The sequence below is a fragment of the Siniperca chuatsi genome, linkage group LG2 (genome assembly GCF_020085105.1).
Source record: "Siniperca chuatsi isolate FFG_IHB_CAS linkage group LG2, ASM2008510v1, whole genome shotgun sequence".
In the NCBI taxonomy this organism is placed as follows: Eukaryota; Metazoa; Chordata; class Actinopteri; order Centrarchiformes; family Sinipercidae; genus Siniperca; species Siniperca chuatsi.
Window position 1 is genome coordinate 31,000,433 of NC_058043.1, and position 18,687 is coordinate 31,019,119.

General features: G+C 39.0%; 1 protein-coding gene across 4 annotated transcripts in view; it reads left to right on the forward strand.

The window, feature by feature from the left end:
• The first annotated feature begins 254 nt into the window (after positions 1 to 254).
• Positions 255 to 18,687, forward strand: part of LOC122883490 (receptor-type tyrosine-protein phosphatase gamma-like) — a 577,119-nt gene continuing 558,686 nt past the window's right edge. For 2 of the 4 annotated variants that reach the window (XM_044212251.1, XM_044212257.1), the window contains exon 1: positions 276 to 1,533. In XM_044212251.1, the coding sequence (XP_044068186.1) occupies positions 1,440 to 1,533 (94 nt within the window). In that variant the 5' untranslated portion in view covers positions 276 to 1,439. Of the gene's footprint in view, positions 1,534 to 18,687 lie in introns of all 4 variants that reach the window. The other 2 variants (XM_044212273.1, XM_044212264.1) reach the window with 2 other exon arrangements.

Below are 18,687 nucleotides of genomic sequence, written 5' to 3' on the forward strand. Positions count from 1 at the left end.
TACACATTTACAAATCTGATTATGTACACATGGATTGAGATACTGTTACAAAACTCTCCACTCACATTTGTAAATAGTTCTGCTACATTAATAGCCCCATATAACCTGCCATAAAGTGCAGCATTTAGTTAATATAAGAAACTTCCATATAAACACAGCTATGGAACCAGCTACTAATTTTCACTTTTTCAGCTCACCCTCTTTTGTGATTTTCCAAAGAAAAGCCTAATGTCACTGCTCCTTTTCATGGTTATTGTTATGAAATCAAACACAGGTAAAACAGCCAAAGCACGAATATTGGGGGTTGTGGCTAGATCAGATACTAGTTTTGTCGAGACTGCAAATTTGTCAGGAGAGTTTGAGAGACAGCTTGACACTTGCGTCAGCAGTTTACATGAATAAAACATAGAACAATGGCTGTGGGTGTTTTGATGCATTTCATACACCAACATAGAAAGAGGGGGTGAGATGGCCACAAAAGGGCCACCCCTTCTGGGCCACAAAAAGGTTTGTACCAGCCCTGCACCATCTAAACAGACTACATTTCATCATTTTTTCTTTTAACTTTGCTTGCCTTTACAGTGATAGAAAATCACAGCATTATTTAGGTTAAGTTATGTGGAGACTACTACACCTTGCATTGTGTTAAATGGTTGATTCAATAGGCCTAATAAATCCCTAATAGTCCTTCCAAACAGGGCCCCCTCTAGGACAAAATCCTCTGGAATGGTGAAGCCAGGGTGCTTTGTCTGATGTGGATCTATTTTGGGGTCATTAATATGAACTAAAAGCTCGAGGACCCCCTGGAGAGCACAGGTCTATTATTACCTATTATGGGACATGTGCATGCTATTATACTGAGCGACTGGGCGTTCTTTCGCCGGCGCTAGGATCCAGAGGAATAACCTCTCTCTTTCCTCTCTCTCTCCCCCTCTCTATCTCTCCCTCTCTCCCCTCAAGACTGTTTTAAAGTCTCTGCCAGACTTGGGCTAACACGCTACTTCCTGGATGGTCGGAGGAATGGAAAGCTTCCAGCGTCTCTCCACCACCAACACCGACTCTCCCCTCTCTGTGTGACCGACGAGCGTTGCCTCCCCCGCCGTAGCCGCAGGAGCGACGACGCGCTGTGTGGACCGTCGCTGCTAGTCTCTCTTAACCCGCTTCCCCCTGCTGCATATACACGCTCCTCCATAACCATTAGTATCCTAGTGTTATGCTAATATCCGAGAATATCGGGGGGATTTTGGGACGGAAATACTCTTTACTGCACCTCTAAGAAATTCTCCGCCTTCCACCTCCTGCGTGCCCAGTCTCCGTCTCCGCTGGTTCTCCGGTGCTGCTTTTTACGCAGCAAAGGCGTCGCTGGTTTGCCCGCAAAAGGGAGAAACTCAACAGTTGTTGCTGCTTATTGTTTGCATGTCGACGTTCATATTACTACCATGTGGAGGCCACTGCAATCGTGTTGTTGCTGCTGGTGGATTTTCTCTCTCGTTTTGTCAGCATTCATGCTCCTCTGGGCCGAGTGTCATCCTGGTAAGTTTCGTACCCTTACAAACACTAAAGGAATGTGGTTATCATTGTGGCATTGTCAGGACGCAACGCAGCTCTAATAGGCTGACAGAATAAAGTCAAATCACCTCATTAAATATAATGTAACTGGTCACTGGCTGGGAATATTTTGTGCCTTTTGGCTTGACACGCTTCCCCGGCACTGCACGTTGACTGGAAACAATCCTAGATGCAAAAGCAGTTCCTGAAATTATTTTTCTGCAGCTGAGTTACCTGTTTGAATCTCCTCACACTCATTTATCGTATTTTCCCCTGCTTTCTTCCCTCTGGTGAAACTCAGTCCTCCCTCTTTGGCTCTCCAATTCCACCTTCTTTTCTTTTTTTCTTTTTGACCCTTTTTAACAGATACAATGGGCAGGGATGGCATCAAAGGAGCAGTAGGCAGGGTAGGTTGGTAGTTGGGTCAGGAATATGGGTAGATAAAACGAGGCGCGTATGTCAAAGCCATTATCTCACTGACTTCACACACTCAGGCACACAACCCAAAAATTGCAGTTCAGGCTCAAATCTGTGCTGACAGGACAGCAGACCTCATGTCTGTGTTTGGGGTTGTCATGTAGACATGTCAGAGGGTATCCACAAATAATAAGATCTGCCTTTAGATACCCATATGGCTGTGTAACACTGACTACTTTGTGTTTGAATGGTGAAAAAACACTGTCCTAAATGCCTACTTTCTCTAATTGGGCTAATCTCCAGTTATTATATAATATAACTGAAGTATCTCCCACATTCATTTTGCAAAGGGAACACTCAATTATAGCTAAATTAAAGACCCCTGGGCCCTGGACCCCAGTTTGTGAGGTCCAAAGCGTCCAGCGTCAAAACCCTCAGGAGCCAACACCTGAAGAGGAACAACACCTTTTCTGTTGCTTTTACTCTCAGACTGTAAGGAGGAGAAATATGTTGTGTCAAATTGGAAAATAAATCCAACAAATCAAATTTGACCTTGACCAGAGTGTCCATACACTACATTTCTCCTGCTGTGGAAGATCCTAGAAATGTCTCTTAGACAATTTCACAGGCTGTCCAACCCCCTAGAGCTTTATGCATTAAATTCTGTTCATGTTCACCATAACCCATCCAGCCTTAAAAAAAGATTCATATTATATGCTTATGTGATGATATTATACAAAGGAACTCCATCTAGGAGCATCTTGGTCATCTGATATGAATCAATACTAGTACTGTAGAATTCGACAATATTCAATTGAGGTTGGATGATATGGACAAAATGTTTAATATCCCAATATTTCTGACCAAATACCTCTATATCTATATCAGAGGACATCTTAGGCATGAAAACTGGCGCTCAGAAGATATTTACGCAAAAGAAAAAAATAATTAAAAGAGAATGATGCATCTGTAATGTGGATGTAGAGAGGAATTGTTTCACTCAGCCGACAGAGCAGTCAGATGAGCTTAGAAATGTAATTCAGCATGTAAAAAAACTAAATAAATTTGAAATGGATCACTTTTGATAGTATATTGATATATTAACCAGCTCTGCTCTCAAATAGCTTTATAACAGTGGTGTGAACAAAACATACTTCAATAAGTCTTTTTTTATAGAAATCTGGGGAGTGCATTAACGACTCCACTGGATCCTCTATCACATTGTGGACTCTTATTGGCCCCCTAACCCCCAGTCAGACGAGCCACTCTAGTGTTAAAATTCACTGAGCTTGTGTTGGAGCCCTGTAGCTGTCTATAGAAAAGACATGTTATCACAGAGCCAGTTAGTTGGACAGTATTAGCCTACTTTTCACCTCGCCTAGATTAGCTCTTATATTTCTTATGAGTCATAAGAGATGTCATGAAACACACATACACACACACACACACAGAATGAAAGAGAGTCAGAGAGCAAACGATAATGCTGCCCTGTTGACCAATGAACACAGTCACTGTTTTAATAAATCCATACCAGTACTTTTAGGATTGATAGACTGGCATTCAATTTTGGAAATGGGGCTATTGTTAAACATTTAGGGTTTTTATGGCCCCTTCATCCCCTGTGTTTTCTATGTTGCATTCCATGTGATTACAAATCTGGAGAGAAATCAAGTCCAGTGAGCTGAGAAATAAAAGAAAGAGCTGCTGTGAGAGGTGGATGGTACTGATGGCTGGATGGAGGGATAGATAGAAAGATGAAAATAATAGGTTGAGAATTAATTTATTTGTAGTGGTCCATGAAAACATAACATTGTTACCGGCTTTGAGCAAGCCCAAGGTGGCTGGTTCAACATTGTTGAAAATTAAGCCTCTTGTTTTTCAAAGACCAAATTCAAGATGAATAAAATAAAATACATTAATACGTTTGAGTAAAGATGCAGTAGGTACTAATTACAGGCTCATTAGCAGGTAAAACGGACTGGTTTCACTTTATTGAAAGGGAACGTAACACATCCAACATATAAATGTGATACTTTATCAACTTTGTAAAACAGTTAAAAATATTAACGCTGTACAGATTGAAAAAAAAAATATATAAATCACTGCCTGCTATGAGAGGAAATGGGGGTGGGGGGATGGGGCTTCTTGCACAGCGAAATGACACATGTCAAAATTGGCTGCATGTCACTTTGTCTTTTTGAAAGACAACAAATCTATAGAAAAACCTAAAAACATCTTTTTGGGTTGGGGAAAAATCGATTTCAATGAAATATGAGCTACAGTATGAATAGGATAGACAGATATTAGTTGATAGACAGATATTCAGTTGCCAGTTTGTGATGCTTTAGCGACATGACAAATATCTAGGGAAGGGGGTATTGTCACCAAAGGGAAAATTCATGGCTCAGGACGTTGAACATTGATAATCTCTCTCTCTCTCTACTTGACCTTCTCTTTCACTCCTCTCTCTCCCCTCGGCTTGACTGCATGACTTGACTTGTCATGGTACCGGCTTCGAGCAAGCCCAAGGTGGCTGGTTCATGTTAATGGCTAGCAGATGATGTAGAAACAGAGATGAGTGTGCTTCTCTACTGCTGGATATCATCATCCGCAGGCTCTCAGTGCTGCTCTCCTTACCTACAGTCCGCTCCTCTTTTCTATTAATACAGCTCTTAGCCAGGAGATTGATTTGGAAAAGCATGGGGAAAGTCAGGATTGGCTTTCCATAAAAAAGTATGTCACCTGTAGGCCACATGCAAATGTGGATTGCTTTAGTGGCTGTTTATCAGCTAAAATTAAGTGGCATCCGAAGAATTCATTCTTAGCATTTCTGGTTTACTGGCCCTACCTTAATATCGAGTGAAGATGATAGTGGGATAGATGGGGTTTCTGTGAAAATACATCCATGCATCCAAATACATACATGTTTCTCATACATATTGATTCATTATGTAGTCTGGGACAAAAATTCATCTTTGCACTTGTGTCAGGAAATGAATTATGTTACACGTTTATTAAAAAAAATGAATCATTAAAGATAAATGGAATAGACATAACATCTTAAGATGGAATTTGTTGAATGTTGCATGATGTGTTTTTTCCAGTTCTGGTTCACTGAATGTATTTGGTATTAAAAACAGATAGGTGGTTATGATTGGATTCACATTTGTCTCTGATGATGTTGAAGCTCTTGTTCGGTAGTGTTAAAATACAGTATGTCTGTTAAACCACAGTTGTTATTTTCCTCATGCATGTTATTTCCTGCTTTTGTGATGAAGGTATGCACGTAGTCTTTTAAATAACATCCTATGATTTTAAGCATTTTGTTTTGTCCAGTTAATTTGACCAACATGAGTGAAATGTGGTAAAGATTCTCACTCCCTTTAAGATTTACATACCATACGCATTGAAAAAAGGCAAATAGAAGCCGCCTGAGAAAGACACCAGTGATTTATCTCGCTTCATGTATATTTGGTTTTGTATTTGCCTGCTGATTCATAAAGCATACAGCTCATCTTTGAAGCAGCTCCCTGTGATTTCCTCAACTGGGAGGTTATGATGCCTGCAATTACTGCCTTAGCTCCAATCGGCAGTGTTGAGAGCACATGGGCAAGCGCTTTATCGTCTGAGCTTTCGAAGAGTAGAGTGCATTGTTTACTCTGGAGTCCACCTGAAAAATGTCATATCTTGCTGCAGAGGAACACCCACAATGATTCAGCCAAGTGCCATTAGAAATACAGGAAGTTTATGCTGCGCTGTTGTGTCTGCTCAGGTGACCTGACTGCTGCCAACACGCCCCCAGTCACCTACATAATGGCCGGTTTGCAGCCCCACAAACATCTGTTTTTTTTCATCATCTTTTTTTGGGATGGAAAGCACTGAACATCACTGCAGGGCGTCCGCTAGCTGACACAGGGCATCACTTTTCCGTCATGCCCCTGTCACTGCACTACACTTCAGCCCTGGGTTAACCAAACACACAAGAGAGAGAGGGAGAAAGAAAGAAAAGGCAAAAGACAGAAGAGACAGGAAAAGAAAGAGATGTTTGGCCTTCAATCTGTCGCTTTCTGCTGCAAAAAAATGAATGAGCCCTGTCGCTCCTGGCTGGGAGGAAAAACAGAACAGTCATTGTAATCTCACAACAAGCGCCTGAGCTAGCACAGCTTTTCACCCCCCACAAACACACACACCCATCCTTCCATCTATCTCTGTCTCTTTCCTCGCCTATTTTTTTATTCACCCTCCTTTCCTCTGCTGTTAGAGCAGCATATGCGCATACACTGTTTCTTTCAAATCCAGGAACAAATGAGACAAGTGGGTTTGTTAACAATTCTAAGCAGGCCTCAATGTCACAAACCTTTTCTCTGAGCCTTTTTGTTGCAGCAATACGGGGGGAAGGTTGACATTTAGGGAAGGGAATGGATATGCTTCGTGGCCCTCGCTTGCTAACATTATCATCATCATCATCTCAGTGCTCACCAAGCTATTATCTGGCCTCCGCTGTGGCCAGAAAAACGCTTGCACGTCGGCTCATGGGTCACTTTATCAGTCACTGCGGGGCCTGTCAACGCCACCCCGGCTTTCCTAATAGATTGATTAAAAGATACCACATCATGTTTGTGCATGTGTGTGTATGTAAGATGCAGTGGGGGTGGGAGGAGTGGCGTCAGGCAGTTATTCATGTAGGATGCTGCTTAGGTATCTGTTGCTTTTTTCATTAGGAGGTAGCTGCTTGAGAGGGATCGGGAGTCAGATTAAAGGAGAAAAAAGAAAACATCCCTTCTGTTGTGTTATTGATTTTTTAGCAGGAAATGATGCTGTTTTATTGCACAAAGGGAGAAACTAAAGATAAATAGATCTGATAATGACAATAATAACAATAGTAATGATGATATTAAATGCAGAGGCGCTAATGATATCTCAAGAATACGATGAGTGGAGCTGAGTAGGGAGTATTGTTTTTCTTTTTTTGTTGTTTTTCGATCAGTGTTTCTGCTCAGCTGAGCATGCCTGTTAAGTTTTTAATCTGTTTCTCATCTGTTTTTTTCTTTGCACCTCTTAAGCTCGTGGCCCCACAGTGCAGCTTGAAAATGGAGAATACTGGGAAAGACAGAGCAGTCTGGCCTTCTCTTGCTGGGCCGCATTGCTCTCAGATTTAATGGGCTGCTGAAAATAAGGGGCGCTTCAACCACCACCAGGCTTTCACTTCTTTCTCATTCCTCTCCCTCTCCATAGTTCCACTTCATTGTTTTAATCAAGTCCACTACTGGATCATTTGGAGAAGAGGAGGGGGTGTCCCCCTATCATTTTCTGGAAGGTGCCTCCCGAATTTTAGCTCAGTCAGGCCTGTGAGAGCTGCTTTCCAACAGCATCATTGACCCCCCTACTCCCATGTCGCTCCACTTTTCTAACTCTGTTCATTCTGCTTTGCTAAGTCTTGTTTGCTTCTGGCAGGGTTTTGTGTTAGCTGCCACATGTTCTGCTTCCCCCTGCCATTATCACCATCATGCTTCTGATGCAAGCTTTTCATTTATACATCTGACTAATACTCTTGGAAAAAGCCTAGATCTAGCATCAAATATACTTTGACGCAGTCCCTTTCCACAATAGCTCCATTCACATTGTCTTTAATGAAAAACAGTTGTAGAACACACTACTCTGCTTGTGTGAACAATTTGTACCCATCAATGAGTTTAACATTTCTCTCAACTAGGCGACAAGGGGGCTGGGCATCAAACCTCAATGCTTTTTTGGTACCATACCAAAATGTGTTCATAACACTGAGTACTGTAAAACGCCAAGTACTGAATGCTGAAAACGAGAATGTCTGTGTACATTAGTGATCTTGTTTTACTTCTTTCAAAATTTTGTCTATATTTTAGTGAGGCAACGTTGAGAAATTTGGCTTTATTTGTTGAAACTTCGTAACGCATACATATTCAGCAGACATGGAGCAACATTAGCATTCCTTTGGAGTCGTGTTTCTGGCCACCAGAAGAGCCCAATATTCACTCTCCTTTTAGTTCTGTCTCAACACACTTCTGACAATATAGGTCTTTTTAGCTGCTAAATTCTCCACTATGTTAACCAGTTAGTCGCTAACTTTGTCTGTCTGTTTGATGTTGGGCAGGTAGTGTACAGTGGGTTTACCAGGGCTTTCTGACTGAAAACAGCTGTCTGCTACTGCTGGAAATGCTGTTTTTATTTTAAAAATTGTTTCTAATTCTCAGAGTAAACAGTATAGGTTTGGTATTGGTAGCAACACTCTAGTACTGTATTGGTACTTGTATAAAACATTTCAGGCATTACCCAGCTCTACAGGCAACAGCAACAGAGTAAAAGATTAGTTGAATGTACTTTTGGCAAAAAAGCCTGTGCACTTCTCTGTTTTTTGTCTATTCCCTCTTGGTAAACCAATAAATGCTGCAAGACACCCTGGCAGGCTGTGCTTGCATGCAGGCAGAAACACAACACAGAGAGGGGAAAAACAAAGAGAAAAGAGAAAGACATAGAGACAGCACGAGATGCTGATGAGAGTGGAGAGGTGTACACAGCCAAGCCCTTTTTTCTATTTTGCTAAGCGCGATGCCAGGGGAGCTTCTGTGTCACTGTGCAGGGCTGCTGAGTGTTAAAAGGAGCTTAGACTGACAGGCTTTCGGCCATCATGGAGGCTGATGAGCCTAACCAACGGCGACACTAAACAAACACTGGGAGGTGAGGGGAGAAGGAGATAATGTGGGAAAACAAACGGACACTACGAAAGCCAAAGAGAGAGTTCGCACTCCACCTGCCCCCTAGATTAAAACTTGTGACACCGCCAGTAGTTTTGGAAGCTGTGAAATGCAATTCGATGGGTTATTCCTGACAGAGAGGCGACTGACTGTTGCCAGGTGATGCTTCTTTTTGGCCACGGGCCCTCCTCCCACTCCTCCGACAGCTTGGCACATGTCAGGACTTTCAGACACTTGGTGATCTTTTGTCAGGCTCAATAGGTGGCCATTCACTCTGGAGCTGTGACAGCTCTCCGATACACCGGTGAAAGGTGTAGATGGGTGTTCCTGCCATTTCCCAGAACGCTTTCTCATTTTGAATGGTGAAATGTACTTCACTCTACTTCCATCAGTCATCCCTCCTGACAGTGAAATGGAAGCCGCTTTCTCCCTGAGGAAAGGCGAAATAAATGTCACCATCTTACTATGATATTTGGTGTGTCAGTTAGACAACAGTGCTGATGTTTTATTTTTCCTCCCTTTTTATACCTTCTTCCTGCCCTTCTTCTTTTCCCGTTCCCCTGTTTTTCATTTGTTCATTCTTTCTACTCTTGCTACTCTTCCAACAATTATTTTTTTCTCTTTTCCCGTTTCGCTTCTTTCCCTTTTTGTAATCTTTCCTTCCTTTTTTCTTTCACTCTTTCATCTTCTCTTACTTCCTCTCTTTCCTTTTTGGCCTTTTTTCTGTTCCTTGTTTCCCATTCATCCATTACTTTATTTTTTCAGTTGTTATATAGTCAATTTACTCTTTCTACTTTTCCCAAAATTTTTTACTTATTTCGTTGTCTTTCATTCTTCCCGTATTTCCGTATTTCTTTCTTCATCTTATCTCCTTCTATACTTTATTTCTGCTAATTTCTTTCTTCTCTTTTCTCCTTCTTTGGCCTTATTTCTTTCTCGTTATTTTCTTTCTTTCTGTCTGTCTTTCTTTCTTATGCATACAACAGTATTTGATTCTTGTTGCCAGCCCCTTGGGATTCTCCTCTTCTCTCTGGTCACATTAACATGCTTCTGTAACCATGGATTATTTTTCTGAACACAGCCCAAACTAATGGCCATAAAGTTAAATCCCATTTTTCACCAGAATGGTAAAATATGTGTGCATGCACACACACACACTTATTTTACAGTTGCTAAGTGGTCACAAAGTAACATTAGCATTAAAAGTCATTAATTAAGCAATGAAAATTAGGATTCAGGGAATCTCAAAGTCAAAGTGTTGAGGACACATAAGGACACCTTTTAAAATCTCCTCCTTGGCTGTTAATGAGAAAATAAATGAGATATCATTTTATAAAGGTAAACGTCCACCATTAGCTTAGACACAGAGACAGAGAGGAAACCAAACTCTGGATATTTACAGTCTGGATCTTATTTTTGTAGTTTTGGCTAACAATCCACGACATGATGTTATGGTATACAGGGGTTGGACCCAAAAGCACGACTAGGACAGTGGAAGTGAAGTAGTAGGTTCCGTTTATTTAGAGGAAAACACAATGAGGAACCAGGAGTGTGGAGGTAATGCTGGAAGCCGGTAGACTGGAGTCAGACAGCGGGCCGACACAAGGTTCAGGAGAACAGGCAGGCTGGGGCAGGAACAGCGGTCCGAGGCAAGGCAGGTGAGAGATGTGGTGAGGTCCTCCTGGAAAGCCGGTGGGCAACTTGGAGGCAGGTGCCACAAGCAAACCACTGTAATAAACAGACAATCTGGCGAAGAGTGGTGAGAAGAGCTGGGTAGATATACTGTCAGGTGTGATTGTGGATGGAGAACAGGTGAGCAGCAGTGGTTTGGTAGCAGGTGTGTCAGCTGCTGATTAGCAGTTGCTCGGAGGCTGCGCCCCACAGCATACACACACACATACACATAGGAGAAGAACCAACAGGGGACAGATAGACAGAAACACTAGGAGCTGACCATGACAGATGAACTCAATAGCAATAAAACACACTGTTGCTCAATTCGGTAGGCTTACACTCAGTGGCTAACAGTGCTACTTAATCCATACATCATCTTTTTATTTCCGAAACAGGTACAATAACCAGCACCAATAGTAAATATATGAAAACAAGTGTAACAATACACTGAGTGTCCTCATGTCCCCCATCCCTTCCCTGCACCCCTATACGCCCAAGTAAAAAAAAAAAAATATATAAATATATATAACACATATATATAATACTTAAGATACTTAAGTATATTTAATATGATAAAGAGAAACAAGGGTTTAAATCAAATTCCAAGACTGATTAAGTGAAGGAGTGCATCAAATTCCAAAAACTTTTCAACAGATCACATTGCCAGAACAGATGCATAAATGTTCCCTCTTTAGTTTTACATCTAGGACAGTTTGGTGAATTCATCTTTGGAAATTTTATGCATCTTTATAGGGAGTAAGATATAATTAAATCAATAAACAATTTTATTTGCATGTTTTTATGAAACAAATCTTTTGATTGTTTTTATACCCAAATTTGTCCATTTGCATATATGGATTGATGCTAAGTGTTTATTCAGATCAGGATTCTGATGGATAGGAGACAAGATGGAAATACAAGTGGTAATACCAAGTTTCTTAATACAGTCCTTCCAGGCTAAAAGTGTGTTAAAAACAGTAAAACACTGATCCATGGTTTTTATCTTATTGAAGTGTTTTATAAATATAAGAGAGTCCAAAGGCAAGGGATCGAGAAGGTTGGCTTCCATCTTGACCCACAGCAAGTCCAATCTCCCCAATGACCATGACACTAAATTTCATAATTAGGCTGAGCAGAAGTAATACTGGAGACTGGGGAGACCAAGACCCCCATGGGCTCTGGCTTCTTGATGAGGGTCAATAAACTAATCCTTTAATTGCTCCAAATAAATTTAGAAATGTGTTTGTCCAGATATTTAAAAAATGCTGCAGATAAATTACATGGTAACATTTGAAAAAGAAAATTAAATCTTGGAAGAACATTCATTCTTAAAACATTTATTATTCCTAACAGAGATAATGGTAGAGTATACCATTTATACATATCCATTTTGATCTCATCTGTGAGAGGGGTACAGTTCTTTGAACAGATTATCTAAATGTGGTGTAATGTTTATTTCCAAGTATTTAAAACCCCCTTGTGTCAAGTGAAAAGTGTTGGTGTCATATGTAAGAGGCAAGCATTAGATTTGTTAAAATTGATCTTATATCCTGAATATCTTCCAAATTGCTATATTGTGCTATATAAATATGATATAGAATTTTCTGGATCTATTATATATAGAATTATGTCATCTGCATATAGGGATGTTTTATTTTATTTCGTCATTAGTAATCTTCAATCCTTAAATGTTTGTATTGTCTCGTACACATGACGCCAATGGTTCGATCACCATTGCAAAAAGCAAAGGTGACAATGGACACCCCTGTTTTGTCCCTCTGGATAGAGAATGGAAGTCAAAGGAAGCACCATTACTGAGAACTGCTTCTTTAGGAATTATATAAATTGATTTGATTCATTCAATGAAATTAGAGTCCACATTAAATCTGTGTAAAATGAAGAAAATAAAATACCATTCAGCCCTGTCAAAAGCCTTCTCTGCATCTAAAGATAGAAATAGAGAAGGCCTTCAACAGGCGTCCAAATAATTTATTGCGTTCAAGAGTCTCCTTATATTGTTAGCAGAATATCTCCCTTTTATAAAGCCTGACTGGTCTGGGTTAAGTCTTTTTGCTCTTTCTCTTTTGGGGGTTATGTTATTATCTTTGAAACAAATTGCTTTGATAACCCTTTCTGCTTGCTCCTTCTGTAATTGATGGGCATGTAATTTACTTGATTTATTACCAAATTCATAATTCTTTTGTCTGATATGGTTCATTTTTTTGTGATTTCATTTTAAATGTTGAGATTTAGTTTAGCTCTGGATATAATTCCACAATCTTTTATCATGTGCATATATTTTGAGTGGATAAAAAAAAAATTATTTGAGAACATGAATTTTCATGAACATTTGAAAAGAAAGTATAATCTTTGACACCCTGGTTTAATTCACACCAAACGTCAGTTAGGCTACATGCTGCACATAACCCCTGAAGGACCTTTGAAGATTTAGAGCTGTGGTTCTTACTCTGATTAGATTGATCTAAAATAGAATTCAACGTTCTACTGAAATCTCCACCGATCAAAATCCTTTAGTTTTCACTGAAGAGCAGCATCATGTCTGACATGAATGTTGGTTCATCTGTATTGGGAGCATAAACATTTAGAAAGGTGATGAGTGTTCCATTGATAGAACCTGAAATCAAGACAAACCCACCATTTGGGTCTGTAACTGATTTTTCCAATTTTTGGGGTGGTTATATTATTCAAAATAGCTGTTCCTCTACTATGAGTTTTATATGAAGAAAAGTAAACCTGACCCACCAAGTCCCAAGTGTCTGAAAGATATGTTTCTTGTAAGAAGGCAACATCAATGTTGTCTTTTTTGAGAAAAGATTTTTTTTTTCCTTTTGATGGGATTTCACAAACCTTTAATATGCCACAAGTTTATTTTCATATCTGACATGGTGACACATTGGTGGAATTGCCTTTTAATGTGCACAGTGCCCCAAAAAAAGGTTGTAACTGCTTTTATTAAGAGACATAATAACAAAAAAAACAACCCACAGTTTGTCTACCCTGTTCATAGTAGGCCAGAGAAAAACAACAAGAAAAGAATAAAAGAAAATAAAGTCCTCCTTATGGTGCTTTCAACCTGGAGCTTCCATCCTTAGGGCTCCCAATTAAGTAGAAGGGCAAATATAATTTGAATTCTCCCCCAAAAACACAAGAGGGGGTGAGGGTAAATATATATATGGAGTTCCTAGTAGGCTTGTTATTTGACCTGAGCTCACATATACTATTTCGTCGCTAGTAACTATCAGAAGGAAATTTAGGAAATAATGACATAATAAAAGCAGAAAGAAAAAAAAGTAATTAAAATAAAGGAAGGCTAACGATGCCATGCCATCTTGATAGTAGCTTATGGTGGCTAATGTTAGCTGAAGTTTGAAAACTAGATAAATGTTAATGTGTAACTGACATTACAAAGATATTTCACTGACTTTGACTCCTCTCTACTTGTGTAAGTTGTGTAATTTTAAGCATTTACCATTATCTTATAATTTTCACTTGTGGTTACAGTAGCTTCTCTTCACTGAAAGTTACAAAGGCTCACTTTAAGTGCATACTAAATTGCTGTCAAGTTATAACTATGAATTGCTTTCATCTACCTGATGTTTACAGCCAACAGTTTGGTTAATAAAATTTGTTTTACTTCTGGTGAAATTGTTTAGACAACCTTGGTATACTTGTTGTGTAAAATGTTCTCATAACCAAAACCAACATTTTTTGTTTTGTTTTAATGATTGTAAGGGTATGTAGAAAGTTAGGTCTTTGTGTAGAAAGATAGAAAAAGCAGAATGTGTTTTTGCTTACTGTGTGCTTACTCTGGATGATCACCAAGCATTAATTCATAGGGCTTGTTCAGAACCATAGCTGGGAATGATCACACACATCAGCCTCTTCCCCCACGTATAGCACAGACCCCCTTCCCCTCCCCTGCAAGCTCTTCTGCCTCGCACTCCTTAAATTTATTTCTCCTTGCCCAATCTCACATAAGCAGCTCCAAATAAGTCAATGCCTGCACTCCATTCTCATGGCTGCCCATGATTTGTACCTTGATCAAATATTTACAAAGGGAGCACAAACCTTTTCAGATCCGTTTTTCATTTATTGTGTTGTGCATGGCTCCATAGAGCCTTAGCAAAAAACATAGGTTTTTGCTATAAATCTACATGGTTATAATGATCACAATCTGCTTTATTGGACAATATACAGATGATATAAATAGACACAGCTAAAAACAAGGACAACAAAGATGAACAAAGATAAGTAAAACTAGACCTACATAGAACATCATAGAACTATTATGTATATAAGTCATTATAAAAGTCATTGAAAAAAGAGGTTTATATATAAATATATATAAAAAACAACAATGACCAACAATGTACAGTGTCTATATACAAGTCAAGTGTTCTGTAGATAAAAAACAAATACAAGTTGTGCAAAGGAATAAATATAAAGTGGGTGGTTATGCATGTATACATGTCTATATACAGTATATACAGCGTGCAGGATTTATAGATGGATGATACATACAGTACATGTTAAAGCACACTGTATTTTAAACTGTAAATATATCATTTATAATTTGTAGGTGGATGTTTTAGTGTTACAGGATTATTGACTATGAATTACAGACTTTGAGGGAAAATAATAGCTCAAATCAGTTCCAGATTTATATATTTATTTAGGTATTTATTACTTTGAGTTTGATATTCAGAGATCCAGATGTATTTCTGGGGGGAGGGGGGTATTGGTCAATTAATCAGCTTTTTCCTGCTCCAAACTATTGTTGTTATATTGGCCTTTAAAAATCCACTATTGGTCGACCTCTAGTATGCAGACTCATCACTGTCCCGGATGAGGCAGATGACTGTTGTGTCGTCTGCAAACTTCAGGAGATTGGTCTCCTGAGGTGCAGTTGTTGGTGTAAAGGGACAAGAGCGGTGGGGAGAGCACACATCCCTGGAGGGTGCCAATGCTCATTGTCCAGGTGCTGGATGGGATTTTCCCCAGCCTCACCTACTGCCTCCTGTGTGTCAGGAAGTTTCCACTGACATGTGGGGGTTGGCACAGTGAGCTGGGTGAGTTTAGAGTGGAGGACTTCTGGGATGATGGTGTTAAATGCATATGTCCCTGGGGAATCAAGGTGTTGCAGGATGTAATGTAGTCCCATGTTGACTGCACCATCCATTGACCTGTTTGCCTGGTAGCCAAACTGCAGGGGCCCACCTGATGTACTTCAGGTGGGCCAACACCAGTCTGATCCCAAATATATATATATATATCAAGAGCTCTTAAACAGTACAATTTAATGATAGAGAACACACAGCAATGTCAATGTGTAGCAGACATATTGTACTTTAAACTCAGAATCAAGTAGGTGTACAAACAAGCATGGTAAAATGAAAAAAAGAATGATTAGGAAAAAAAACAAAAATCTGTGCTTTCAGCATGACAATCCCCTCAAGCAGCAGACATTGCATCGATAGAATTTAAATCAATTTGAGGAAAGCTGGTTTGCAAACATAAACACACATAAAAGCAATATAATAATACAGAACAGATTAGGCAAAGATAAATAAAATACAAAAAAAAAAAAAAAACATTAAAAGACACAAGAGTTGTCATCTCACAGAGATGTCAAAAAGTTTAGGTGCATTTATCAATCTATACACAGGGTAAACTGACCATGCCTTTGACCTGGGCTGTTCACAAGTATTAAGTTACTTATTTGGTAACACTGAAGAGTAACTGCACCCAGACAGATAACCTTGCTTGCGCTGCCAACTAATGTTGACCACATGCTCTTTCCACACCCCTGTGCGGCAGTGATGTAGCGTTGTACCACAGTGCAGTGCTACATGAGTGGTGGGAATTTTTCACTATTATATATAGTATAACAGCATATTTATATTTCTTCTGATTATATTTAGATTTCAACCCGCAACATACAGCGTAATTCTTCCCAATTTAGACTGCAATTATTTATACTTTACAGTGTACCAGATGTGAAGTTAGGGAATAATGGGGTAACAATGTGAAAACTTAAAAAATTATACTGTAGGTTAACTACTGGGTAGCTATTCTGACATTAAGGGGTACAATATCAAGGTTCAAGGTACATTTATATTTCATTCTACAACACAGGGCTGCACAATGAAATGAAAGTTGTAGCCCCCTTCATGCTACATACACAGAAAATATATACAAATATTTAATTTTTTAATTTAATAAAATAAATAAATATATAAATAAAAGCAATATATAGTTACTTATATACATGTATTATACAAAAGGCACTGGTATGGTAATGTGCAAAACCAGTATTACAGAAAGTTTCATGGTAATATTTATTATTTATTTATTATTACGGTAGAGTAATGAGGATGAGGTGGAGTTGAGGAGTCTCACAGCCCGAGGAAAGAAGTTGCTCTGTAGTCTGGTGGTACGACAGCGACTTCTGTATCACTTGCCAGATGGCAGCAGGGTGAACAGGCTGTGGCTGGGGTGGGTATTGTCTTTTAGTATAAAAGATTGTATAAAGTTAGTATAAAATTGTTTTTTAGTATGAAAGACAATAACAACAAACTTTAAAAAAATACCTCATCAGTTGAATGTATTTTATTCATGTGGCAAATTTCCACATAAAACTATTACATTAATATAGCCATATCTAATCATGTTTGTTTGATGTGATAATTACAATAGAAACAATTTGATTGCAATCACATTGAACCAATGTTATTTTCCTCAAAATCAAACATGGCTATATTACATTGAACTAGTGTAATTTTCCTGAAAGTCAAATTTAGCATAACATTGATCTGTTATGTTGATAGAATGTGAAAATGTGAATGTGAAAATTTCATAAAGTGTGAATGTTTATATTATGCTGACCCAATGTAATTTTCTGGTAGATCTAACATAACTATGTCACATTAATCTAATGTATTTTTCCTTGATTAAAATATACCAAAATTACATTGTTCAAATGCTTTTTTTTCTTTTGTCTGTATTACACTAATATAATATTGTGCTGATCTTAGTTGTTTTCATACATGTCTTTCACATTGTTGCATACCTTCACAAATATGCAGTCACACTATGTACACCAAATAAGTAATCAAATCAAATAGCCTTTGTATTTATTAATTTCATGAATTTAACAAAACTGCACAATGGTAAAAAAAAATTAAAAATTGTACACATGAGACAATGTATATATTAAACAGGAAACAGGGATGTGCTGCAGCTGTGTCACATTAAAAGCTAGCAGAGCTCTGTTAGCCACGTCATTGCAGAATACAAATTGGTCTACACAAAACAATCAGCTGATCACTTTTAAAAATGGCCGGGAGCAATGGAACAAGAATAATCAGCTACCATGAGCTGTTAGATTAAGAGCTGCAGGTGCAAGCGCTACTTTGCGTTTGTATGAACCAGCACAAATTCAACAGTTCATCAAGGCAAACAACACCTTTTACCAAGTCAAGGCCCCTTATGGTTTGGCAAAGATGTTAGGTGTTAATGGTTAGAAAATGTCAGACCCTATGTAAACTTTAACCACTCGCCTCGCAGCACACTACCATCAAAACTTGAGAACTAATTTTGCACTGGCAAATACAGTATAACATTATGGTCTTGACTGACAAAACTGATCAAGTATGGAGCACACAATATAAACTTGAAGGTGCTGATACATTGTACAGAACAGAGGCCCGCTCCAAATTTAGACAGTGGCAGTAGAGGAACACTTTGCTCACCTTCACACCTTACACACATCAAAATTGTACATATTTTGTTACAAGCCCACAGTCTGTGACTCATATTTAACACCTATCTGTAATTGAACAACTGGAACAATATATCAGCTGGTATAAGCTTAATGCAGCTATACTAGTGTCGATGTGTCGGCCACAAGTAACAACAAATGTTGAATCAGAAATGTAATTTTGAAGCTGTCTCCATGTAAAATGTAAAAACAAAAAAATAAAAATGTTAGTTACCAGAGCCATTAACAAATCTACTCACATCTTAAGCTTCAGACTTAGGACTTTGGTCTGACAGCCTCTGCCCATCCAGATTCAGCAACAGTTTTTGAAAGACCTCGAAGGCATTCGGCAGGCTGGATGGGTAGCTCAGATCCAGAGCATAAATGAGGCCCATGAGCATTGTGCAGGCACAGAGCACTACTCCTTCAATCACAATCACCACTTCTTTTGGTGATTGCTGTCTGCCCTCTGCCTGGACCACACAGATGCCCAGGACCCTCTCCTCTTTTGCTTTCACAGTCCTTGAAGTCACAGTG